Source organism: Pseudopodoces humilis, chromosome 1 (assembly GCF_049639895.1).
Source record: "Pseudopodoces humilis isolate 2021_Gansu_Grassland_sample_001 chromosome 1, ASM4963989v1, whole genome shotgun sequence".
Lineage (NCBI taxonomy): Eukaryota > Metazoa > Chordata > Aves > Passeriformes > Paridae > Pseudopodoces > Pseudopodoces humilis.
In genome coordinates this window covers 93,327,468-93,355,035 of record NC_142200.1, presented here as the reverse complement: position 1 = coordinate 93,355,035, position 27,568 = coordinate 93,327,468, and the positions used below count along the sequence as shown (strand labels likewise).

Here is a 27,568-nt window from a genome sequence, read left to right as displayed (position 1 = left end):
CCTGTAGACCTACAGTAACACTGTAAACCCCAGACCCTGTAGTCACTTAATTCTGAGGCAAAGCCCTGACCCAGTCCACCATTAGTGGGAAATGACAACTCAAGGAAATACAGCAAAGTAAAAAGCAGAGATTAAGACCAGTTTTAAGTGATTTAGGTTCTTTTTTACTTGGTAAGCAATACCTGAGGGGTTCTGGGATTTCAGAATAGTCTCTTCTAGCCATATTGTTATTTTTGGTGTGACTCATTGGAACATTGTTCCCTCTTAGAAACTCTGCAGTAGTAGCCTATCTGTAGTTGCCAGATACCATGCAGCAGCATAGGTGGGACCTGAGGAAGTGCAGGAAGTCCTTAATGGTGGAGAACATGGCCTCCAAATCCTGGGAAAGCAAAGTTTTGCACTAATTTCAAAACCGTAGGGAAGCTCATCACACTTACAGCTGCAGAACAAATGGTTTTATTTTGAAAAGGATTTTTAACCACCATGTCCTCTGTAGTTGTGTTAAATTCTGTGTGTATGTTCATGTATCTCCTTTCTCCTGCTGAGTTTCCTGCCTCTCTGTGCACACTGACAAAGGGTTAGAAGTGCCATAAGAAACAGAGAAGCACACATGTGTTTTTCTGCACTCCTAATGTACTGAGGGATGTGGAGACCTAAGGCCTTTGCTTCCTGGTAGAGAAAGTCTGGTTTGGGACATTCTTGACACCCTCTACCAAAATGCAACCTGGCAGCCAGGATAGCAATAGAAGGTAACAAGAAGACACGAGCTACAAGAGATTCCTCTCCAAGATAATGGATCATCATTACCAACTGTTGACTAGGCAGCACTTTTTCCTCCTCCTGTGAAAGAGTAGGTTGAAGAAGGTCCAAAAAGGAGTTTGGAAGAAGGAGGTGAAGGGAAGGTTGTGAAGAATCTCACTATAGGTACTGCTATATACAAAGATTGCCTAAGTCTCACTCAGACTGTCTAGAAAGTCTCAATGACAGTCCCTCCTTCTCTCTTTTTACCATCATCCTCTTCTAGACATTTTATTATCCTCTCATGTGAAGGTCCAAGTGCATGCCTTCACTTCACAGGTGTGCAGGGCAACTTCCATGATCAACTGTGAAATCTTGGGTGAATTTAAGTAGCAGTGACAGAAAGTGTGCTGTCAGTGTCTTCACTTCATCCATTTTTAGACCCATCAGCTGCCACAGCTGAGTGGCTTCTTTGGCATCTCTTCTGCATTTGTAAGTTGGACATTCAGACACCAGTGAACACTGCCTTCAGAGAACTTTTTTTTCTGTGGTTCCCCAGTACAGGACTAAACAAACTTTCCCTAAGTTGTGTTTTGGTATGTTTCTGCTAGGGGCTGTTTTTGTGTACTTTGGCATTTTTTGAAAGAGAAAAGTTTTCACAGACAAGGACTGGATAGCAAGTGGATTGAATGGGCAGTTCAGATAAGAAATAACTATTTGCCCTGCTATGCAAGTGGATTTTTTAAAAGGAACACAAGATGGACATTGGAACCTGCCTTACAAGTGCCACACAAACATAGAAGTAGTACTTCTTGGTGAAAGAAGGTGTGATATTAAAGTTCTACTATGTTTTTTTTGTCTTCTGAAATTGTCTTTTTTTAATTCCTGCACTTCCAGATACTGAGAAAAATATATAACTCTATATATAACTCTTTATGCAGAGTGTTGCTACTACCTCTGATATGAAGGAATAATGAGAATGCTTTTCTCTGAAACAGAAATAGGGGAAATGTCACTTCATAGTTGGAAAAGAGAAAAACTTTGTTAAAAAGTGAGGGAATCACAGTCATGATTAAATAGATCATTATTTTATACTGTATTAAGGAATTTTTTTTTTTAATTATCATTGCCTGTTCTCAGTAGAGTACTTGTCAAATTTTACTTAATCCATTGCAAATAATATTAGAAGATACTAAGTTTATATCAGTTCAGTCTTTTATAACATAGTTTACTCATCCTGTCTTGTATGCAGTTAAAGAACTTACTGTGTCTGCTGGAAATAACATACAAGTGATGTTACCCAAAAACGAGGTTGAACTGAATGCCTTTGCTGTCCCACCACCATCTACAGGTGAGTTCAATGCCTTGGTACACAAGGAGATGCACACACTATCAACTTGTAAATGCAGACAAGTTCTGAGTTATGTGAACTTGTCTATCCACCACTTGGGATACAACAGTTTTTTTCACTTACAATACTGCCTCTTTTGTGGCTGTAACTGCAGAAAGGATTTTGTTCATTGGATTTTTAAAGAGGATTTTTTTTTAAGTGGCTTTTACTTTCAGAACCTGAACTCATTAGCCAGATGGTTCAATAGAAACTGTAATTTTTGACAAAAGATGATGTGGCCTAGTTTTTATCATCTTGCTGTAAAGCTCAGGGAAGGCAGGAAAGTAGATTTTGAATGCAGCATTTGCCTTAAAACTGCCATCTTTTGAATTGCAGCAGCAAGTAAAATATATTTCATAAGTAGCTATGTAAAGTATGTTGGCTTCACATGAAACTGGTTTTTGTGAAGAAGTCTATTATTTGTGAAGTCCATTACATCCTTGCTGCTTTACCAAGTTGCAACACACTGGGAGTTTAACATGTGGTCATACTGCTTAATTTTACAGGCTTAAGCAGCAGCAGTCCTGATTTCATACTGTAGCATTTTATCTGATGAGTGGTGATCTTGAGTTCTTTGTTTTCTGGGCTTATCTTGAACACAAAACTGATTGTTCTTATGCTGTGTTATTGCTCTTAGAAACAGCCTACACCTATGAGTGGAGCTTAATCAGTCACCCTGCTGACTATAGTGGGGAAATGGAGCACAGGCACAGCCAGACTTTGAAGCTCTCTCATGTAAGTGAGCTGTAAGCTCAGACTCATTATGTTTGTGTGGTCCTTTCACAGAATTTTAACCTGTGGGGAAGGGCACCTAGATTCAAGGAGTTTAAATGGCTTCAAGCCATCCTGAGTCTCTTCACTTGTTTGTGTCACCAAATTTATGCCAGTATCTTAGAGTGCTCTAATAATTTTCTAAGATAGAGTAAAAATTCCTCAGTGTTTGCTTCATATGCCCCATTTCCAGGCAGTGACTAGTGGTCTTTTATGCTTGTGTTTATAAAAGTAGTTTGAGGATTCAAACATCCAGATTTATTCTTTTGTGATATGATTGTCAGGTTTAAGCATACTTCTTTTGTATAATTCAACATGTAACCCTATTTGTTCTGTGTTTGTCTCAGTTGTCAGTGGGACTTTATGCCTTCAAAGTGACGGTTTCTGGTGAAAATGCCTTTGGTGAAGGTTTTGTAAATGTCACGGTCAAACCAGGTAAATCAGTTGACTGATATAATTAATTTCTTCGACACATGTACAGCATACTTACAGTCTCTGTTTGTCAAGGACGTCTGGCAGTCTAGTCATGCTAACATGTTTCATATCTGGGTGTCTCTAAGGGGTTTTAAGGAAATAGAGCTAGAGTCTTTCTCACTGTATTTAAGTGCTCTCTAGTCTTTCCCTCTCCTCAGGCAAAGCCTGAGGTATCATCATGCCGCCTCTCCTGGTCCTGTTCTCCAGCTAGGGACAGCAATCATGTGCTGATCCAGCTCTATCTGCAGGTTACAGTGCACAGCTCTGATCTGAATTACACCACCTAGGAGGACTGCAGCGGAACGCTGCTGTGACAGCACACTGCTCATCAGTAACCTCTTCTTTGCCTTGTCCAAAAAGGACAGCAGATGCTGCAAAGCTGTGTATCCTAGATTTAATCACTAGGGTCTGTTGATCTGTGGACTTTACATTAGTTTTGCCTGCACTTGCACTAATATTTTTTTTCTTCCCTTGTTTTCTTCCCCTCTGTCTTTCTCACAGCAGTCAGAATTAACCAGCCACCTGTTGCTGTTGCTTCACCCAAAGTGCAAGAAGTTTCCTTACCTACAACTTCTACCTTCATTGATGGCAGTCGTATGTACTGGACCATCCTGTGCTTATATCCTATATTTTTAATGAACCGTTACAATGTTATTGTTTGTCAATTACTAGTGAAATTTCTTATTGTTCTCAGAAGTTCCCTGAATAATGGTTTATTTTGGGAGTATTTTTTCATTTATAAATTATTTAAATAAATTAAAAAATTATGAAACACAACCTTGCACTTGGAGATTGAGATGAAGTGTGTCAGACTGCAGCATCCAGTTAGCATCCACTCTTACAGCTCCTGTCCTGTCCTGCCTGAAGATTCTCTGTGCCAGTAGAGCTGGGGCCATAGTAGAGAGTTGTCAGATAGGGTGTGATGAGGTGTTGTAATTACATTCATAATTATTGAGTACAGACAAGTCAGAATGTACAGAGTCTGAGACTGATACATATTTTATTTTAAAATTCATGTGTGTGAAGAATTGTTAAGATAAATCATACCAAAGATAACTTGGTATGACTCTGTGGTTCATTGAGCTTATTCAACTATACTTGTAGAGACAATTCTAGAAAACCAGTTATGGATGAGCATATGAACGAATTAAGTATTCATTCCAGCAATTGCTACAAGAAATTGATGTGTTTTCCTTTAATGAATGTAGAAAGTATAGATGATGTGAAGATAGTGAGCTACCACTGGGAGGAAATTAAAGGTCCCCTGCGAGAGCAGAAGGCATCTGCTGACACACCTGTCTTGCACTTGTCTAACCTTGTTCCTGGAAACTACACCTTCAGGTACCTGCATGATGATTTTCTTGGGGGCTTATCTGTGATACCAGCTAAATGTTTGGTTTTTTCAGTGTTCACGTATATTTCCTCAAATAAAAAACTTATTTTTTCTTCTTCATACTCTTCATATTGCACAGTGGAGAAACATAAGGAGTGGTTTTATTAAAAAATGCTTTCAGTGATCCTTTATAACACTAAATTACAGAAAATAAGGTATTGTAAATTAAATATGTCCCCACTTCCAGCAATAACAACTGTGACAGACTATTTTTTTTTTTGCAGCTTAGAAGTTGTCTAGTGCACTGAGTGAAGCTATGAGTCAGGCTGTGAAAGTCATCCTCTGAGGGGTGGTGGCAGACAGAATAATATTGACAGACTGATCCTCACAAGACATTATCATGTACTGATTTTACTGAGAGTCATTCTGTTCTATATAAGAGCATTTGCCTTGCTACTGATTTCCTCCCTTTATGCATTGCTGAAGCTGGGGGTTGCCCAGACAGTGGAAGCAATGTTTGTGGTTCAAGGTGATTTAGTGAAAATCAGTCCTTTTCCTAAATGGTTTAACTTAAAACCCAGTCTATACAGAGGCAGACTCCCCACTGGCCCAGCTTGGGTTCTTTGGCTGCCAGTGGGCTGCCTATCAGTCAATATATTATGAATCAGTGTAGCATCAGCAGATTGTTGAACACAGCATACATATCCATTAGCTGTGGTCCTTCACATAAGTTGCATCAAATTTTTACAGCTTCTACTTTAATTCTGTATTTTTTACTGGAATTATTCCATATTGGACAGTAGCAGAAATGAGTGTCAATTTTTTTTCCACGTTAAAAAGGGCAGTGTGTTGCTCACAAGCAATGCTTTTATGTGTGTTCCAAACCCTAGGGAATTCAGAAGTCAGTTCAGAAGTCACCCTTTGGGGGAGGGTGGTTTACCTGAGCAATAGAGCAGTGTCTTGAAGATTACAAGAAATTGTCTGGTCAAAAAAATCCAGTGTCCTTGATACACTTCCGAGTGTATCCAATTCCATCCAAGTGTATCTATTCCAATGGATGTGCACGAATTGGAAAACATATGTGTTCCCTAACATCTGAGGTAATGAGCACTACTTTTGCTCCTGCTGAGGTTCCCTTCTGTGTGGTCAGCTGTATGCAGTTTTCATAACAGAGGTGGATTAGAGATTAGTTGGTCACCACACTGCAATTGGGAAGCTTTAATCCCTTTGAAGTGCCTGCAGTAGTCTCATTTTAAGATGAGGTGTTTTAAAACCCTGTACATTTTTAGTTTTGTAACTTGACATTGATATTAAACTCCATGAAAATTAATAATGGTGTGCCACAAAGAAATAAGAAGAGAATCTGCTGCTGTGTTCTATAAGCAGAGCTTCTGAGCATCCAGAGTAGTTTTAGGTGTTTCACTATAGGTGATAAATAAAATCCCTGTTTATTACTGAATAAATTTTTAAAAGAGTTTGTAGTGAATTGGTGAAGTTGACATTGACAGCAGGGAAAGGGTTTAATCTGGGATCCAGAATAACTAGGCTTTTTTTGGTTTTTCTTAAAGATTGAAAGTTGTGTCTGTAAAGTTTTCTGAATTTCTTTCCTACCTTAGTTGAGGGATATGTATGTCTGAAGCAGAAATTCATATAATCAGTGTTTTTTGTTTAGGTGATGTTTGAAAAAGTGCCAGAAAAAAGATTACTATTTCAATTTAGAAGTTGGCAGAACTTCACCTGAAGAGATACTGTTTTTCCTGTTGTAGACTTACCGTGATTGATTCAGATGGAGCAGCCAACTCCACCATTGCATTTCTGACTGTCAACAAGCCAGTGGATTACCCACCTATTGCTAATGCAGGACCGAATCAGGCAGTCACTTTGCCCCAGAACTTCATCACACTGAATGGAAACCAGAGCAGTGATGACCATGAAATTGTCAGCTATGAGTGGTCGCTCAGTCCCAAAAGCAAAGGCAAGGTTGTAGCAATGCAGGTATGCGTATTTCACCTAGCACAGGATTTAAAATCTCTTTTATCTTTGCCTCTAACATGAGCAGACACATATCTAAGTGACTGCTCAGAAGCACTGAAATATCTAGAGTGATGTTATTCTTTTTTTGTTTTTCTCTCACATGTGTTCAGCTCTTATTTTAGATACTACTTTTAATTCCTTTTCACATTTTTTTTTATTTTTTGGGGCCAAACAAACTTGCCTGTTCCCCGGTGGTTTGGAAAGACTTAAAGTTCACATTGTCTGTCCTGAACCCTAGAGGCTGTTTCACAGGCTCCCATCATCTGAGGCTCTGGGCAGGCTGAAGACTTTATAGGAGAATGTAGGGAGAGTCAGAATTTTCTTGAAATACTTTCTCCTGGAGAGAGTAGAACTCAAATAGAAACTTAATTTTCTGAGAGAAAGATGGCAAGATCTTTTGGCAGTGTTTATGCCACGCTCTGTGGTGGATTTTTATGCTCACTAAAACATGCATTTCCAGCGAGAGCTTACAGAATTTATTCTCTTATTTTCATGACAGTTTGTGTTGTTGTTGTTTTGGATTTTTTTTTTAATCTGAGAAGCTAATAAATATTTTCAGTAGACTTGCATTCAGTAAGTTGGAGATTCTTACAGCTCTGTAGTCGGTTGAGATAATTAATGTAATGAATCCAGCTGAAACTCAGGAGCCATATTTTATGAGTCTTGATTTCTACCATGTTGGCAAATGCTTTAGACGTTCAGAACTGAAAAGAGATCTATTTAGGAAAGAATAATATTATTAATGCAAGACTACACTGTAGAGGAAAGTAAAAATGATGAAAGGATTTATAGCATTGTGACTTTCTCTGAATGTGATCATTCACCATGACAAAAACTTTCCAAAAGCACCCAAGCAAACTGAACTTGTAATTTTTGAGAGCTGTTCAATCTTAAAGCAACCTTTCTGAAGGAAGGGAACAACGGCTCCAAATATCCACTGGATTCACTGGGTATTTAATGTGGAAATGCAAGTGCATGTTACAGTTTCTTTTCAACAGACTAGTAATCTTTTTCATGTGCCTGAAGCTGGGGGCCATAGAATCATTGAATGGTTTGGGTTGAAATGAAGATCATCTCGTTTCAAAACCTTGCCATGGGCAGGGATGTCACTCACTAGACCAGACTGTTCAGGACCCCATCCAATTTGGCCTTAAACAATTCCAGTGATGGAGTAGCCACAGCTTCTCTGGGCAACCTGTGCCAGTGCTTCACCACCTTCTGAGTAAATAATTCCTTCTAATATCTAATGTAAGCCTGCCCTCTTTCACTTTGAAACTATTCCCTCTTGTCTTGTCATTATCATTAAAAGTCCCTCTCCCTCATTTTATAAGCCTCCTTTAGGTACTGGAAGACTGCAATGAGGTCTCCCTAGAGCCTTCTTTTCTCCAGGCTGAACAACCCCAACTTTCTCAGCCTTCTTATGGAGTGGTGCTCCAGTCCTCTGACCCATCTCCATAACCCTTCTTTGTAACACTCCAGAGGATTGCTGGTCTTTGGTGTATTATATGATGTCCACTGTTAGAGTGCAGTGCAAGAAGTACTTCTGCTGGCTAGTTAATTGTTTATCAAGTCTCTATGTTTTTATTGTCATCTTTATTCAAAAAAAGAAAAAAAAAAAAAAGCCAAACCTATTTGCATTATGATTTGGTATTCCTCAAATGAGAGATGCCACAAATGTTCACTTTGTTACCAAAAGGACCTATAGCTGGGCCCAGTCATTTTATGAGCTTCTATAGGTATCAGTAAATGCTGCTGGAAGAGTAAACTCCTGACAGAGTTTTCTTGTTTAATATGGGGGTTTTTTTCCATAACCCTATTTGTCTGGTTTCAAGTCAAGATTGGTCTTGTATTTAGCAGTTTTTATAAGTACTAAATGATGTCATGGTGCTTGTTTTGAAAGTATCCCTAAGGAAATGGAATAAGCTGTAGGAATTTCCATCAGTGTTTAATTTCCTGTTTGAAAATGGTAGTGTTCCATGTATTTCACAATTATTGTTCTGTAGAAATGGTGCAGTGGTTATACCGACAGAAGAAGTTAGGATTTATTGCCTGTTTCTCCAGGTTGGTAGGAACAGTTGCAATAGTGAGCACATTACTTCTGTGCATCAAATCTTTATCTGCAAAGGTGCATTAACTCCTTGCTCAAACACTGTATTTATGACTTTAAGACTTTATTTTTCCTTGCATTTTCTCTGTAAGACCTTTTGTTTTGTCTTGTGCTCTGTCCTTACCGATGCTGCGAAGGGAGTGCGGACGCCATACCTGCAGCTCTCTGCAATGCAGGAAGGAGATTACACATTCCAGCTGACTGTGACAGACTCTGCACGGCAGCGCTCCACAGCCGAGGTCACACTGATTGTGCAGCCTGGTAAGTCAGTGCAGGCACGGCTGGGTCCCTCAGGGCTGGCCCAGCCTGGGGCCTTGGAGCCATTCTCCAACTCCCCCTCTCCTTGCATTGCACCACTGATACGGCAGCCCCCATGCCTCGTACCCCTGGATCAAGGACTTGTCCACCTCCATTTTCTGTCAAAGCAGGCAGTTAAGTGTGGAATCAAACAAAATCCAGGTGGTGATCCTGAGGGTTCACACCAGCCTGGTTATGTAAGGCAACAGTGGTCTGTTTGAACGTGCTTCTGAAACCCAAATTGCAGCTCTTGAGTTTAATGTCCTACAAAGTCTATTTTGAAAGCTGCTCAGAGTATCAATCAGTGCTTAGCTCAGTTTTCTTATTGTTTTGCAATTCTCCTGCAAGAGTCCTTGTGTGATTTGAATTCACTCAAACAAATTGTGTTGTGTTTCCTAGGAAAAAGTGTCAACCAGGGACTTTTCAAAAACTGCATCTTTCACATGTTTATTTAGGCTTGGGAGCCAAATGATTTGGGCCTTGTGTGGTTTTTGTTGTTTTGTTTTTTTTCCACCATGGGGAAATGTTTTATCTTCCTGTTGCAGCTTAATATACATCATTTGTAGATGATCCCTTCTGGGGCAATTTCACAGCAGTCATTCACTGCAGAAATCAAGAACATAAATTGGAAGTGTGGTGTGTGGTGGTGCCTTTTAGACCCATTATAGTGTGGAGTTAGAGAGATGCTATTGCTGAAGTCAGGCCCAAGAGCAGATAAATACCCAGGAAAATGGTAGTGTTGCCAGTTTTACCGTGTCACAAAAGAAGAGGGTGAGGACAGTAACAGGTTATGTTTCTGCACTAAATTCTCAAAGGCTCTGAACTGGCATTAACGTAGTGGCTTTGACCAGCAGACAAAAGGGCTGAGGGCAAAGAATTATATTTGTGTGGGAGGTTTTGAAAGGGATGGAACCAGGAGAATACCCCACCACTCATGTTTTGTGACATTCATATAATGCATTGAGCATGCAGCAAGATTTTTGGGAGTGTGTGCCTTTAGATAGGCCAATGAAGAAGGGAAGGACTTGCTGGGATTTGGGATCCCACTTGCTGTGGAATTTGGCTTGCTGCAGAGCTGACCTCTCCCACTTGCTGGCTTGGGCATGCCATACTTGTGGTTTGTACCTTTTGAGCCAATATATCAAAATTTTATTAAAATACCCTGTGTAAAATCTGATTGAAAGCCTTGCCAGTTGCTACCTAGAAAATTTCATACACTAAATACTAATTTTGCAGAAAATAACAGTCCTCCAGTAGCAGTGGCTGGCCCTGACAAAGAATTGACCTTCCCAGTAGAAAGTACTACACTGGATGGAAGCAAAAGCCGAGATGACCAAGGCATTGTCTTCTATCACTGGGAAAATATCAGGTATCCAAAGATTTTACTAATCCTCAGTAAAATAGAGAACAAAGTGGAAGTGAATTGATCTATAGCCTCTTATCCAATCATGTTGAATGATGAATCATGAATTATGTTTGAGAATTGCTTTCAGGACAATCCCACTCGGGTAGTAATCGCATAAGAAATAGCAATTTTAAGTTGAACTTGAAAAACTCAGGCAGTCTCTGCCTATGTTTTGCAATGTTTCATTTTGAGGCCTACTTTTATAAAATTCAGAGAAAATGGCAGGAACCTCTGTGTCTTCTGTTAAAAAGCAAGTAGCAGGCTTGGGTTGTATCCATTCTGTAATATACAAAGTTTTTCCATTTGTGCTTAGAACTAGGGTTTCTCAGTCACTTGTTTGTTGAACAGTAAAGTGTCAGTCACTTTGCCCTGAACTTCCAGTAATGGGTGACTAAATCACTCTTGAATGATGATTGAAAATGTTTTACAAAAGCTTATAATTGTATGTTTATGTGCAAACCTAACTGATCCTTAATAAAAGGGCAAGGTATTTTAGCTCATGCAGCTGTCGTACTTGGTACAGGAAGAGGTCTGCTGGCAGCTTGTACAGGTTGTGAGTGGCTCTTAGAGCAATATAATTTGTATGAAATAGCTATTAGTTATAGCTCTATTTTCATGCTCTCATGAAATAGAACCATGGTGAGGTTGAACTTCTGGGGGGTATTTTCTACTCTGGGTGCTTTGAATGTCTTGGAAAAAGGCATTAATGAATCCTCTAAACTAAACTAATGTCTCAGACAGTTCTTTAGCCATCAGTGCTTATAGCAGTAGTAGAACTACAACACATAAAATAAAAAGGCCTGGGTCATGCTGCTGAACTCACATTTTGGCTGGCTGGGCGCGATAACTTTTGTGAGATGTTTTGTTTCAGTGGGCCAAGCTCTGTACAGATGGAAAACGATGACAAGGCAATAGCAACTGTGACTGGTCTCCAGGTTGGTACCTATCACTTCAGGCTGACTGTCAAAGACCAGCAGGGCTTGAGCAGTGCATCTGTGCTCTCCATTACTGTGAAGGAAGGTAAGCCTGGCTGCTGCTTCTTAGGGCATGGTGGGCAACTGGGTGGTTTATTCATTTAACTGGACAGAATATTGAAGAAAATCAGAACAGAAAAATGTAATGTATTTGTGGTTATATATCAAATGTGTTTAAGAAAACTGCTCTTTTGTAGTAAAGTAGTATTGTGAGTGACTGACAGAATTAATTTCATTTGATGCAAACAGTTTTAATGTCCAAAACATGGTCCAAAATAATATTTTTGACAATTGTATGTCTACATCATTAAGAATTGTTTCTATTTTAACATTTGAAATTAAGCTTTGGGCAGAAAAGAAGATTTACTGTGGATTTTAAAGTAGCATCCAAGAAGTGACACCTCAGTGAACCAAGTTCCACTTAAAAATTTAGTATTAAAAGACTTGGGTTGTTTGTTTGTTTTTTTTTTGTTTTTTCTTATTTAGGTAGTGTGTTGTTTGGGTTTTATTTTTTTAATTATACAGAGAAACAGTTGCTGTAATGTGGGGTATTTTAGGTTTTTTGGGATTTTTCCCAACGTGCATGTTTTTTGGGATTTTTCCCAACGTGCATGCTGTAGAAGAGGCTTTGGGATAATCATTGTATCATAGAATGGTTTGGGTTTGAAAGGACCTTGAAAATCGTCTTGTGCTGGGACATCTTCCACTAGACCAGGTAGCTCAAAACCCCATCCAGTCTGGCCTTAGACACTTGCAGGGATGTGTTGACTTCAGCAAGTCCAGGATGTAGTTGGATTTCTGGACTGCAAGTGCACATTGCTGGGTTGTGCTCAGCTTCTTGTCAGTCTGTTGACTGACACCCCACATCCTTCTCTTCAAGGCTTAGTGGCATTATCCTGACTTCTCCCAGTCTAGTCTCTGCCCAGCTTGTACTTGGGATTGCTCTGACCCACATGCATCTTGGAAAAGAAGCTGGACTTTGTTTTACTCATGTGCATCATTGCTTGAACAGTTTTAGGGTTTCAGTTAGTGTTCAGTTAGAAATACATGGCAACAGCTCTGCCCAAATGTCCATGGTCTTGTTTTGCTGTGAAGTGTAGCCGCAGTACTGTCTAAAGTTGCAGGTTTGCTAAAATACTAATACTGAAAATACTCAGTTTTCCAATAACCAAGTTTAGTCTGGTTTTACTTGGAAGACAACCCTATGCTGTTACAGCCAACTCCCTTGAGATCTACCCAGGACTGAATTATTTATGTCCAACTATTTGTGTCCAGTGAGGTATTTCACTCAGCCCCACAGCTTCCTTGAGCCCTGACTTACTAGTTCTGAAAAAAATCAGTGATGTCTGGTTTCTGGAAAGAGAACATGTTCATATTTCTTTGGCTTTTTTTCACCATACACCCAATACATGCCTTAGTTTCACTGCTAGTAGTGAGCAAAAAACATTTGGGAATTAGACTTACTCTTAAGTTTCCTGACTGCATTTTGCCTAAGTATAGGCATTTTGAAGATACAAGATCTTGCATAAGCTTCTATTGGGTAATAAGCAATTTTCCAGATGAAGAGGACTCAGCACGGTGATCTCACACTGGGCTATGTTTCTAAGTAGGCAGAAAATCTTTTTGCTTGACTGAGAAGATCTGATGCTTAAGTTATTGTAAGACTGTAAATAGAATATCCCACAATGCTTTTTGAAAAAGGTCTTTCTCCTCGACTGCAATATGCTCAGAGCCAGATTTTGTATACCCACTCATCCCTTCCCTGGGGCTTTGACATGAGGTTCTGTTGTTATTGTCTCTAATCATCAGGTAAAGAATTGTAGTGTGGGTGTATTGGCAAAGGCATGTCACATGTTTTGAAAGCAAATCCTTCTCTGCTATTTTTATTGCTAGAAAACAACAGTCCACCCCGGGCACATGCTGGTGGGAAGCATGTTCTAGTGCTTCCAAACAACTCTGTTACCTTGGATGGCTCAGGGTCTGCTGATGACCAGGGGATTGTGTCATATTTGTGGATTCGGGATGGTCAAAGCCCAGCAGCTGGAGTAAGTTCCTTGAAGGCTGTAACGAAATTTGGCTTTTGTTATTTGCAGAACTGCAGCAGGGAGAGCAGGTATGACCCATAAGATGCTGTCAGGTGAGGTGCCTATTTCTGGTTTGTCTCCCCTGCTCTCTGTAATGCTGTGGTTCAAGAGGCTGGTGTTATTTTCAGTGCAGCTAGAGAATATAGTAACTGAGGACTGCATCAGTGCAGAGTGATTGCTGTAGTATGAAGTCAATGTGTTTGAGAAAAAAAAAAATCTGAAATCCAGATATTCCAAAGGAGGAAGGGTCTGAGAGAAAAAGTACCAATAAAGATTAAGGAATCCTGCCTGGTAGCATATGAGGTAAAACTTAAAGTTTAAGGTAAAAATTGTGTTTGGCTTTACATGTGTGGGCACCTTCCCTGGCAGACTATGGTGATTAGCCTGGTGCATTAGGGTAGTGCATTCTGCTCTTTGATTTGGGCAGACAGCAGAAATACCTGAGGATAAACTTCAGTTACTTGTCAGCTAATAGAACTGGGTTAATTTTTTTTCCCCTATTTGCAAAAAGTGTTGTGGACAGCTCTGGTCTTGGGAAGATAGTGGTAATTCAGCAAGGACTGGGAGAGGAGAAAAAGCAAAGTCATTAAAAAAGAAACTTCTAGAAGCAGTTCATGTAAGGGTGTAAGAATTGAAGAGGTTTAGATTAAATATAACTGGCAGAGTTGATAGTTAAAAATGCATGAACTCCAGGGAGAGGAAATTAGGAGTTAAGAAAGCAGAACTAAGGATTTTGGGATAAAATTGAGAAAGAATAATGTAACTCTCTTGGATTTTCAAGAAGATGAGTTCTTCACATTGTCAGCTGTTCTCTCTTTGGGTTTTTTTAATGAAAATATCCATAGTGTGCAAACATCCTCATTAACTGTCGCTTCCAAATTTCATTACTCTGCTATAAACTGTGGGTAGGTCACATTTGTCCTAAAAGTCAAAGCAAGAGCACAGCATCATACCATATAGCTGACTTGATAATGAAACCTGCATCTTTCCCTGAGGGTGTAACTATTCTGGACCTTGTTTTTGCAGGATGTGATCCACGGCTCAGACCACGAGGCAGTACTGCAGCTAACTAACCTTGTGGAAGGAACCTATATTTTCCACTTGAAAGTGACAGATGCTAAGGGAGACTCAGATGTTGATTCAGCAACTGTTGAAGTGCGGCCTGGTATGACAATTAAAAGGTCATCGACATGTTGTGAATACCACATCTTTGTTCTCCTTTTCACTTATTTATCCAGATGTTGATGAGAATCTCTCAAGTTAAAACACAGAGGAAACAGATCTCTCTCTTTCTGCCTTCTTACTGTTCTGTGATTAGGCCCAAGTGTGTTAAAAGGTGACATCAGAGTTCTTAGCTACTACAGTTGCTGTAGTTGGGATCATAAATAAATAAAAATTATACTTACTACTTAATATTTTCATTAGGCTTTTGTTGCTTCTCATTCATTTTAGGGTTTTTGTTTCTTTTTCTGGTTGTTAATCAGTTTGGCCAATAGAAAGAGATGGGAGCTGACCATCAAATTTAAGTACAAATGCTGCTGTTTGATGGTCAAAAGTGTGGCTTCATTTGTTTTCCTTCTTTCATCCTGAAAGACCAAAAAAATCCTAAAAGAATTTCAGGGGGTTGTAAGTGCAGATGAAATAGGTAAATGATGGAAGTTGAAGTCTCAGGAAAAAAGTCTGAAATCTTGGGTCTGTCAACCCCTGATTTTATTTCTGTTCCTCAGTTTACTGTTGAATGTAGTCATAGTAATTGGATTATGAGTCTCATGGGATATCTGTGAAGTTTGTTTTGTTCGCAAGACACTCTAGAAGTTCAAGCACCATATAACAGAAACCTCAGTTTGTAAGGGTAGTCAGGGTAAACATACCTGTTATTTCTCAAATTTACCATCCTCATTTAGACTTGCTCACAGTCTTGCATGCTACAGTACAAGTCCATCTTTGGCTCCCTTTTCCTGGGTGGTATTCAGTAGTTGATAACTAGCAGGGAACTTGGTAATTGGACTCACCTAGTGCTTATCTCTGACTTTAAGATGGCAGCATTTAGGGGAGCAGAAGTTGGTCTTCTGCACAGAAATGTGTAAATGCTGAAAGTACACCCTGAAGTACTTTATTTCTGTTCATAAGGTGGGTTACTATCTTAGGACCCACCAGGTTTGTTTCATAGAGAATGTGACAAAATAAGCTGAATACTTCTCTAACACAAAAGAGTTGGCTTATCAGTGGTATGGATCTTGTGCAGAAAACTGTAGTATTAATGAATACTTTCAAGTTCTGCATATTGGTACTGAAATATCTGCCAGGTTCTGAAGGAATAACATGTTCTTCTTCTGTCAGATCCCAAAAGGAGTGGTCTGGTGGAGCTGATCCTGCAGGTTGGAGTGGGACAGCTAAGTGAGCAGCAAAAGGACACTCTGGTGAGACAGTTGGCTGTACTGCTGAATGTTTTGGATTCAGATATCAAAGTTCAGAAGATACAAGCTTACTCAGATATAAGGTACAAATATGTCTTTCTGTGCCAGAAAGACTTGTGGTTTCTTTGCTTGTCTCACAGCTCATAATTGGTTGCAAAATAATATTTCCTAAGATGTCAAAAAATGCTATACTTCTCAACAGAATATACTTTAAAAGGTGAATTTCTTCCATGGTAGAAAATTGATGAAGTAAACTCTATGGAGGCTCAGAACTGAAGTTTTTTTTTTAAAAAAAGAAATCCCATTATTTCTGTACAGATATTTTTATTTTTCCTTTAAAGGAAGTGCATGCATATATATTTCAGTGTCTTTGTTCCATTCAGTGCTGTTATTTTTTTCCAAATGCTGGATGGAGCAAGATAAACAGACTTTCTCACAGTGAAGCAAGTATTGTATTTCAAATTAAGGTCCCAGCTCTATTTAATCAAACCTATTTTATTTCCCCTCTTTCTTCTACTTCTTCTCTGTGGTTTTGATATTCTTAATATTTCATAAACATTTTCCCAGGTAACTTGTGATGAAAATCCATTTTTTGCACAGAAAGCTCCACAGTGGATTCTCTCAAATGTAGTATTTTACTGTAAAGGAGAAATACTCCCTCTGCTTGATGTAGAGTCCTAGAGATGGCTGTATGTACCCAGAGAAATTTCTCACCATGATTGGTAGAACCTGTTTACATGAGTTAGCTTTAAATTATTTCTTGTCAACTACTTGGTAATTTAAAACCTATTTTGGTGTTTAGCTCTCTGGGTACCTCTTAAAATTTAAAAATATAGTGTGGAAAGTCTACTATTTATAGTTATGATATTTTTAATCACAGCTTTTCAAATTAAAATGTTCCCTAAAGTGTCTGATACAGGGTGAGATCAACACCACCCAACTTAGAAGTTGTGGATGACAGGGCAGAAGAGCTTCCACATGAAGTTCTCTGTATCCCTTGCTTCTGAGCTTTTTCTCCTATTAAATTCAGTTTCCTAAAGTTAGTGAAACTGCTTCAGAGTGTTTTGGGACAGGCTCTATATGAGAGTGGAGGAAGCAAATGTATACATACTTCTTAAAGCAAAAATCATGTTATCCTCTTCTGTCTTCTGTGAAACTGAGAATCCCTAGAACTGCTGACGCTCCCAGTTCAGAATGAAGATCAGTTGATTGCTCCACAGACAGTTCGCTAATCTTTATCAGTGGTGACACTGGCTTTCTAGAAGCAAAAAAGACTAAACTTTATACATTATTGCTGAATGCCTGGCAAAAATTATCTGTGACAATGGTCCTGACCTTAGCTGTTCTTTCTGCAGCACCGCAGTTGTGTTCTATGTACAGAACGGGCATCCTTCCACAGTGATCAAGGCATCAGATGTCTCACGGACTCTGCATGTGCAGCTTTTGAAACAGAAGGCTGACTTCTTGCTTTTTAAAGTCCTGCGAGTTGACACGGCTGGTATGTTTTGGATTGTGCTTGCTCATCTCAGAACTTTGCAGACATTTGGCTAACACAGCACCTGAAAACACTGCATGAAGTCTTTCTGTCTGCCATCTGGTGTCTGGGCTTGGTGGGTGTAGCTTTACAAAAGATGATGTTGGAGACAATACTTAAAATGCTTCACGATTTGTGATAGGTAGAATGCTGCCAGTCACTCTTAAAAGGCATCATCTGTGTCAGCAGGCAAAAGCACATCTTAATCTGGTCTGCATTGGGAGCCTGTGGAATGAGGATAAAGATACTTTACATACTACCTTTTCTTAGCAGATGTGTGAAACTTACTATAGCCATAAAGTAGATATGTTTCATATCTCTGCTTCCTTCGGGGCTTTTAGAGTTCAGTAAATAGGCTTGTAATCTAACTTGTTCTTGTCTGCCTGTATCAGGCAAGATGGGTGACTGCTGTGTTACCCATTAGTCTTCTAATCTTTGCAATGTGCACAGGCCATTGGGATTTCCTATAATGAACTCTTTCTTTTGCTCAAAAAGATGCTTGAACTTCTAAGCTTATTTTAAGCTTCACTAGCAGCGCCTACCCTTTATAAGCCTTAGGTACTTCAGACAGGACTTCTCCAAAATTTAAAATCAGGACACAGTAATTCAAGTACAAACAAAATAAGCAAGCCCTGGTGATAAAATAGTCACTGATTGTGTAGTAAATTCTGTCTTTATATACTGGTTGAAAAGGTTGTTGTTCTTTTATAAATATAATCTGATTACATTGTTTCTCCTCTTAGCCAGCCGTCTGCTAGACCATAGATCTATTTGACACATAACCCCAATGGAAAGGGAGTTTCAAAACATATCATAGTGTTATGAGGCAGATGCTTTGCCACCAGTCTAGTCTAAAATTAAGAGGATGTATGACAAGTTGTTCATTTACACAACTGACCCAGTGTTTGGTTCTGTTCTTAGCCTGTCTTTTGAAATGCTCTGGACATGGGCACTGTGACCCCATAACAAAGCGCTGCATTTGCTACCAGCTGTGGATGGAAAACTTGATTCATCGTTACCTAAATGATGGAGAGAGTAATTGTGGTGAGTTTGGGTGCTGTGTCTTTCAAGAGTAACTTGCTGTCATGTGAGACTTTTGATTATTTGTTCTCAGAATGGGGAACACTTGAGAGGTAGATGCTGAGGGAAGACCAAAACAGTCTCTGTTTTCCAGCCCAACAATATCTTTCTATAGAAAGATATTTGAATAATTTCTTGAAATGATGTCTTGACAGTAGTAGCCTAAATTTTAAAGAAAATCACTAACTGATGAAAAAAATGTGAGAACGTGGTCATGGGAAGGGAGATTTTGCAGCAATTTGGGGCCAGTTGGAGGGGTTGTACAAAAACATGGGCTTTGCAAAACTTTTGAGTAGGACTACTGCAAAGTTGGAAAAGAGACATCAATTTCAATTTCTCTGAGTGGGTGATTGATGCTTCAGTGCCAGAAGTATGATCTGATCTAAGCAAAGAAAACATCAGTGACCAATACTGACCTTTAGAACCTAATAACACTGATAACTGTGAGCATACATGTATTGGAGTTCAAATTATTGCACATCTCTCTGTATCCTTTCCTGTTTTCCTGGATTTACACATGTGAATGTGCAGGTAGAAGGTTCTACGTCTAATCAGCTCCTCTTTTGAAGCACTACTAAAGTGCCAGATCCAGAGTACCTCTGTTTCAGTTAGGGAATTTTAAGTGAGGTGGTAACCATGACCCTTTGCAGTTCCCACATAGGCTTTCAGATATCTTGGGATGGTAAAAGGTATTTGAAAGGAAGAAAAATTTCTAATGTGCACTTCTAATCTTAAAGCTGAAAGATTTTTAGGAATTCATCTAAGAATATGTTCGTGCTTAGTTTTCCTACATTCTTGTTGCCACTCCCCATTCCTCAGGACTGGTTATTTTAATAGAGTTGTATTAAAAATTGTTTTATTCATGTGACCTTACAAAGCACTGTTGTATTTCTTTTTTCAGAGTGGAGTATACTCTATGTGACTGTATCTGTTTTTATTTTGATTGTGGTCATGGTAGGGCTTGCTTGGTTCTGCATCTGCTGCTGTAAAAGGTACATGATTTGTGTTTCTTTTTGATGGGATATACACAAAAATTGCACACAACCACCATGTTTAGTTGAGTCCATAGCACTAAACTACTGAGCTCATTTTGGACATGAGAGTGTACTGCAGATCTTCATTCTCTTACTGAGTCCTACAAGTACTCCATGCTAAGAAAAAAAAGGCACACCCTGAAGGTCACTGATGTAGGAATGTTCTAGGCCATGGGAAAGGAATCTACTTCCAGTCTGATTTCGCCCTTGGACAGGAAGTGTGGGTAGCTAGACTGCATGTGGCTTATAGGTAAGGAGTACTCTAGTGATTTCAGTCATGCAGACTTCTTGCCTTCTCTTTCCTTAAACAGGAGCATTCATACTACTGAATGTTGTTTCCTTTCCTGCCTCCCCTCCAGTCTTCCCTAGTGAGCTGATAAGAAATTCTCTTTCAAGTGACAAGCCCTACAAGTTCTGTCACTAGAGCAAGTGTTTTTGCTGAAGCTCAAACAGCTCAGCAAATAGATAGCTTGTTCAGGTGTTAGCAAAAATAAAATGCCATCAAAATCTTTCTGAATTTTCATCTTTTCCTAGGGTGTCTTTGCAGTATGTAAAGGATGTGTAGGTGTCAATGCCAATTTTATTTTTAAGCTTGAAGGAACAGTGCTGTTAATAGAAAACTTTAAATAGTAAAGTGTGTCCCATTCCACTCCCACAGTGTGGGATGGAGCCTCAGAGGCTTGTGTGTGTTGGATGATTATTTGAGGGATTTTTTATGAGTTCAGCTGCTTCTGTCCTTTGTCCTCATATGGCTTGTGCCTGAGAATGAGGACTGGTTGCTACAGGTCCATGTGAAAAAGAGGAGGGAATTACAGCACAGAGAGAGATTTCCTTTGCCTTGTGGAAACTACATGAAAAAGACAGTGTAGACTTAATATTTGGCTGGAGATCTGGAGGTTTTAAAAACTTTGAGTTGCCAGATGAATTCTACAAAGATCATGGAGGGGAGGCCAAGGCTGGCTGTTGCTGTAATGCTGGCTGAACAGTAAGGTAGCTTCTCCAACGTGAACTGTGGGGGCACATGAATATTCATCTACTGTGTTTGTAGTTACTATGTTGAAATTGAGCAAACTGTGTCTTAGGAGAGCAAATCAATCTGCCTTGCTTTCTTCATCTTTCTGTATCAGTGAAAATTAACTATACTGTCTTGTCCATATTGTACTGCCTTATTAAGGTATAAACTGGTAATATTTTTAGGTGGAGGTGACAATGACATTCTGTGTATTGGGGTATGTATATGGAAAGGAAGGGGGGAAGATTTATGTGGGTACATGAGAATTAAATGTCTTTTTGGTTACTATCTTTTAGCAGGAAGAGAACAAAGATTAGAAAGAAAACAAAATATACCATCCTAGATAACATAGATGAACAGGAGAGAATGGAGCTACGGCCCAAATACGGTACGTGCTATATGGCATCCTGGGAACTCACCCACCAAGTGTGCAGCCAGTGTGTCTGAATTGATACCTGTAGGCAGGAGGAGCCCAGAAGCAGGCCTACAAGTTTGGGAATGGCAGAGATAGACAGTGAAGTGGTTGGGCGAGAATCAGTTAATTTCTTTAATAAAGCCGTGAGCTCAGCCTCTGCTCTGAGTTTATCTTAATTTATCTTAATTTAGAACATTTAATTGCCCCACAGATTTTCACCATGTAAGCCTTCCTTCTCTGCACATGCTTTAATTTGGAGCTGTTTCTGTTGCTGCACAGCAGTTCCCTCCTGACCCATCAGTGCCCTGTTAGACATCAGTAGATTTCAGCAGCTGTTCACGTATCTTTTAATTTACCTGACTTTCAGTTTTTAGCAGGGGAAATGTTTGAATCCAAGGAAATAAAGTCATTCTGAGAAATTGCTGTCCTAGAAAGAGAGATAATGTTTGTGTAGAAACCATGACCCTTCATTGCCACTCATGTTAATAAGGTCATTGAGTGGACAGACTGATTTCCAGATTCAAGATATTGAAAATACATTGGGTGTGTACTAAGATAATCTAGTTGTTTACATTTAAATTTAAATACATATATTCACATTTCAGAGCCATAAACTGATGGGCCTGCAATGAAGTTATAAGAGTATCTGAAATGGTATATGATACTTCTTAAGCCAGTTTTTGTATTGGTGTATGCTGTTTTTATGCATTGCACTGCAGAGAATGTTTTCACTTACCCTTCATATCACAGCAGGAGAGAAGATGGTTATATGTTACTAAAAACCCAAGCCTTTCTAATGAGTTTGTTTTTATTTTTTATTGTCAGGTATAAAACACAGAAGTACAGAACACAACTCCAGTCTGATGGTCTCTGAGTCAGAGTTTGACAGTGATCAGGACACTATCTTCAGCAGAGAAAAGATTGAAAGAGAGAATTCTAGAACACTTATAAATGGGTCCCTCAGAAATGGAGTTTCGTTCAACTACAGCTCCAAAGACAGATAACTGAATGAGGGTAAAAGCACAGAACACACTGGTGAGACACATCTGAAATATGTTGGCCCACCTTTGTTTTTCCAGAACCAAAATCATCCTCAAATATCAACTAATTGCAGATTAAAGAATAAATTTTTAGCACAGATAGGGGAAGGAAGAAGGAGGGAGAAAGGGTGGATGGTCAGCTAACTCCTATTGTCACCATTATAGGAATAAGAAAAAGCACCTCTTCTTTCTTGCATGTTCTGTGCTGAATGTTTGAACTTCAGAAGGCCTTTTTTTCTATATCACTGCTACAAGAGTAGCCAGAGCTGTTCTGCTACAAGCTCTGGTAACTAACAATGGCTTACAGATTCATGTGTGCTCCTAATGCTCTCTTTGAGAAGTGGTATGATTTGCAACAGAAAAAGCCAATATAGATGAAGTTCCTTACAACTATAGAGAGCAATATGTTGCCACAGGCTCCATCTTAATTTTCAGTTTAGGATGGAAACACAAAGAGCATTTTTAGTGTGTTGTCTTTATCCAACTGTACTTTGTGACTTCCTTTTCTAGGGTAGTGTTCGTTGGGTGAAAACATTCTTGTTTTCAGAGAAAGTTAACAACTAGAGCAGTTGCACTGGATCAGCTGTAATGTAACATGGTATATCTGAGTCCTGTAGGATGCAACGTTCCCTGTACTCACATAGGAGGTGTGGTGTCTGCTGGGAAATCCAGCCTTAGGTTGCTTCTGTAATGATCAAGTTGCTCTGGCTCTGCCATGTCCATCCAGGAAACTGTAGCAGGAAGGACTTGGTGCAGTGAGCCTTGAGAAGCATTTTGAGCATCCCAAACAACCTTTTTAGATCACTTTGTGGAGTTCTGGACCTTTTAAGACTGAATGCTCAGCTGAGGTGAGTTTTCATCTGTCAGCATCAAGTGCTCAATTAAAGAATGTGCTGGGCTCTTGTGCTGTGAAATGTTTGTGGCAAATACCCTGCGTGGAGCAGGAGGTTCATTGTACTTTCATTGTCGTGGTAATTGGTACTGAGCAATGTTTTAGATTGAACATTAGATTGTTTGACTTTTTCCTCTCTTGCTGTTGTGTGATTGGGTGTGTTGGCCTAAAGAGATCCTTTTAGGTCTTTGGCAAGGGTAGGTGTATTGCAGTTCTGACATTGTAGTTCACAATCTGGGTCATTTCTTCACAGTCTGCTTGTTAGACTTTGAAATCATGGCCCCAAACCTGCCTTTGAAATCCACAACTGAAGACCTGACTTTTATACACAGGCCTCACTTGTGGGGGCATGCGTGTTGGTGTTACTGTTTAGCCATGACCAGCTATTCCTGAGGGTCCTCTACTGATATACTGGTCTAGGGCTGAGATGGAGGCATGATGTGTTTTGATGGAGAAAACCTTCCTCTGGGAGCATTTTTGAAGATTTTTTTTTTTTAATATTTTGGGAGTTTATTTTGGTTTTGTTCAGATTTTTTTAATCCAGTGGTAGAGAACCCATTATCAGAGGATGAAACAGTATAGGAAGCAGTTTAGAAGGGTTGGGGAAGAGACAAGCCCATTTCCATCATGAGGAATAATGTAGAGAATTTTGGGGCTTTCTCTGTCCTCTGTCGTTTCTTAGAAGTCTGACACAATAGAGTAGCTGGGTTGAACATTTTAGCTTCTGTGCTTCTCTTATTAATGGACTTGGGCAACAGTCAGAACTGTCTAGGCTGCAAGAAATCAGTGGTCAAAAGTAGCAGCAACATAGCATGCTCATAACTTGTTTCATACTTTTGATTCTCAAGTGCAGTCATCAACAGTCCCTAAGGCTACTAATTCAGCACTAAGGAGTAATTACCCTGTGTGAGCAGCCCTGCATTTTTCTGGAGAAATTTGTGTGGCTGCAGGAGTCATTGTGGTGGGAGAGGCTGGGAAGAGCTAAAAAGGGCTAATACAGGTGTTGTCTATGTTTTTCCCATATTATCAGCAAAGTGCAGTATGAATGGTATGATTTGCTTTCTTCAGAAACCAAGTTTCAACTCTGTGTATGGGGGGTGTAGGCTATTTCTTGAAACCTAATTTATCACACTCTCCCTTGTCTTGAGAGTGTGCATGTGTGTATATATATATATATATATATATATATTTTTAAATAACTTGGTCAACAAAAGCAAGGTCAGCTTCTGATGTCTTTCAATTCCTGCTCCAGATGTGTTAACATAATAAAAGCAGTGTTCACTTTAAAGCATTCCTGAAAAAAGTTAAAGCCCACTCAAAATAGTAATTTATTTCTTTCCTTTGTAATCCAGACACTGGGCTTAATCCATTATGAACAACTACACAGAATGTTCTAGCAGGAATTATTCTCTTGAAACGTGCATTTTTAAACAAGCAAATAAGTTGTTTAAATAATTTTGAGTTTGTATGTGCTGTGCTGCCATTGATGCTTCTGCTAAATACTGTCTCCAGTGTGCCTTTATCTATAAGCTTACCTTCTAGGACATGTCAGTGCAGTCAGCAGCATCTGTTGGTTTTGTGACATTAGTGACTTATGTCTTTTGGGTTTATTATTTAGGTTTTTAAAGCCGGTGCTGAAACCTAGGATGTTCTTCTTTGAAAGTATTGAAATATCCTTGTTTAAAAAACAAACAAACAACAAACCCACCAAAATGAAAATCTGTTTCTCTAGTAAAACAAGTCCAGGAATCATAAACCTGCATTCCTTAATGTTGCAGAATTTCCAGGACTATTCCCTTGCCCACAGACATACACATGGTGGGCCCAGATCTTTGGATCCCTGGTAAGTTCATGGGCCATGAGAACGTATGCATGATTTGGCTGTTTCTCACTTTAACAAATAAGAAATACTAGACCAATTTCTCATTGTATAAGGCCCCGGCAAGTAGAAGTTGCTTGGTAAATTCAGTTACCTAGATGATACTTTGACATCTTTGTTGCTAACGTATTTTAGCTATGTTTTTAAAGTTTAATATAGTTAAAATTTTCCAGCTGCTTTTGATTCTACTAGTTTGATTATTCCACCTGCTTGGAAGGAGAAGTTATTCCTCTTACCATAACAGCAGGCTTGCTTTTAATATATGGCACTTGTGCAGAAGCTGAAAGCAATAATTTCTGGCTCTGTGAATTTCAGTATCATGTTTGTGTCACTTGGCCAAGCATATTTGCATCAGGAATTTAGGAGAGACTATAGCAAGCCTTGTATCTTGATTCAGTATAATTGTCACTTCTAGAACTACTGCTTTCTTGCAGAATGTCAGTTCATACCATGAATGAAAGGGTCAGAAAACTGGCTGTAACGATGCAAACACAATGGCAGAATTTGGATTCTAACGGTTTGGTTTAGGTTATTATAGGTTCCAAGCACGTTCGCAGTCCTCACGTTTACTTCTGCACACTGTTTTCCTTCACATACAGAAAGAGTACCGGCAGCTGATTTGTAAAGCAGGGATGGGGCTATTCCCAAAAGACTAATCTGCACTGAAAAGCAGAGGAGACCAGATAGAGCTTGTCCTGTGTGGCTCAGTCTACTGAAAATAAGGAATAATTCAGTTTGGATCTGCTAAGATACTGCCTCTTGTTGAAGGCAGACAGTGTGGTGATACTTGCAGTGCCTCATTGCCTTGAAGTGTAAGGAATGGATTTTCATTTGCATCTTGGTTTTACATGCACAAGCAGGGATTGTACAGCTGTGTAAAAGGACTGCTTTTGTTTGCATTTTAAGGAAGAAGGGTATTTTGGAAAAAAACTTCCTAGGCATTAAACAGGTTCAGTACCCAGTTGTAGTATTTAATGCAGTACATACGCAGCATGAAACTTCCATGGCTGTGAACAGGTAATTGTCTTGTGGATTTTATTTTCCTAACCAAAGTCATAGTGCAATGTGGCAAAAAATTTACCTTGTCAAATCTGTTGAGGTCCACATCCAAATTCTCTGTCCTATGGTTCAACCTGTCATATTAGGTAAAGGAAATAAAGCAAAATGCAAAATGTCTAATTACAGATAATTGTTTATTTGCATAGCGGAAAGAAGGTTATTCTTGGTTTGTGTGTAAGAATAGATTATCAGCTCTGACCTTTTAGTAAACAGTCTTACTCTCCCTGTGTCAGATGCATCAGATAAAAGTACTGTTCAAGCATCTTGTTCTGTGCTGTCAGCTGTTTGATTATATGATGTCAATTTTCCTTCCCTTGGTATCCTGTGGGCAAACAGAAGTGCACACACGTGCAAGAAACTTAACGTTAGAGAGTGAATGCATGTGTGTGTTCTTTGTGCTGGTGCTCTTTCCTCAGATATTCTGATGTTCTTGAAGTAACTGAGTTCCTAGGCAAATGTTCTATTCCTGCTTTTAACCTCAAGTGAAACTCATTTTGCCCCTCAGTATACCTGTAATGGGCAGCAGTCAGGTGCAGCTTCAGGATGGTAGTAATAAAATAACAGTAAGTATAGTCCTCTGACATTTAGGTGAAGTTTGAGAGAGGAAAACTTTCTTCCAGGAAAAGGGAAATGGGATAGAGGTGAATTGGTTTCTTAATGTCAGTTATTTGGATCCCTAACTTGAATACTAATCCCATACTTCTGCAGCAAAGAAAAAAACATTTAATGTACCTTTTATATCCTTAACTGCCCAAGGCAAAGGAGGAAAATATAAAGTTTAGAAATAAAATTTTAAGAAGGAGGAAACAAAGGCAAATGATTTTTGCACAGGCTATGAATCAGGTGCAGATGAGCTGCACATCTGTATTTTGTCTCTGTATGAAAGCACTTCTCCCTGTGGGTGGATGGGTGAGCTATTATAGAATTTATATTAGGAATCTGTTTCTAGAAAATGTTATTTATTGCAAATGCTATTGTATTGTAACTGGAACCATTTCTGAGCTGAAATTACTACATTTATGTAACTATTAATAAAGTTTTGTCTTTCCTTTTAGAAACTTGTCAGGTACTCTTTTAAGCATGGTATTCTATATTGGATACAACAATCAGGCCAGGCTAATAGACATGTTGTCTCCCATAGCTTGTCTGTACTCAAACATAAAAGCAATGCAGTAGCTTATTCCATCCCTCCCTACTGACAGAAGCATCTTTTATTAGAGAGGCGACATCATTCAGTAGATCAGAGAGCAGCAAAAAAAAATAGTTTACTGCACTTCACAATAAGTTTTCATGTGGCATTTGTCCTTACTTGGTTTAATTAGCTGTGTATAAATAATCACCAGCTGTCATGCCAAGTGTGGTGGTTTCACAGATGTGGCCTACTCTGTTACCAAGATTCCATACTTGAGTCCTCTGCTTAGCAGTAATCAGAGATACAGATGTGCAGTATAACCCAAAATATGCTGTTAGAGAGGGGTAGGTTATGCTGCTTCTTTCTGAACTGGAAAAGAAAAATCCTTCCATCATTGTATATTAAGTTTGTGCTGAGTAGTGATAATAAAAGGTGCTATGAGATACAAGTGTCTTTCTGTAAGGAAA

The 27,568-nt window shown here is 39.2% G+C and overlaps 1 protein-coding gene across 1 annotated transcript in view; it reads left to right on the top strand.

Moving 5' to 3' along the window:
• KIAA0319 (KIAA0319 ortholog) overlaps window positions 1-26,955 on the top strand; it is a 47,161-nt gene extending 20,206 nt beyond the window's left edge. The window contains exons 5-21 of the mRNA XM_014254504.2: window positions 1,991-2,089; window positions 2,766-2,863; window positions 3,247-3,334; window positions 3,875-3,967; window positions 4,582-4,714; window positions 6,473-6,701; window positions 8,985-9,108; window positions 10,381-10,513; window positions 11,421-11,569; window positions 13,417-13,568; window positions 14,634-14,772; window positions 15,948-16,107; window positions 17,380-17,522; window positions 18,480-18,602; window positions 19,540-19,630; window positions 20,981-21,072; window positions 21,925-26,955. Coding sequence (XP_014109979.2) covers window positions 1,991-2,089; window positions 2,766-2,863; window positions 3,247-3,334; window positions 3,875-3,967; window positions 4,582-4,714; window positions 6,473-6,701; window positions 8,985-9,108; window positions 10,381-10,513; window positions 11,421-11,569; window positions 13,417-13,568; window positions 14,634-14,772; window positions 15,948-16,107; window positions 17,380-17,522; window positions 18,480-18,602; window positions 19,540-19,630; window positions 20,981-21,072; window positions 21,925-22,103 — 2,225 coding nt within the window. The 3' untranslated portion in view covers window positions 22,104-26,955. The remainder of the gene's footprint in view (window positions 1-1,990; window positions 2,090-2,765; window positions 2,864-3,246; window positions 3,335-3,874; window positions 3,968-4,581; window positions 4,715-6,472; window positions 6,702-8,984; window positions 9,109-10,380; window positions 10,514-11,420; window positions 11,570-13,416; window positions 13,569-14,633; window positions 14,773-15,947; window positions 16,108-17,379; window positions 17,523-18,479; window positions 18,603-19,539; window positions 19,631-20,980; window positions 21,073-21,924) is intronic.
• Window positions 26,956-27,568: the final 613 nt, after the last annotated feature.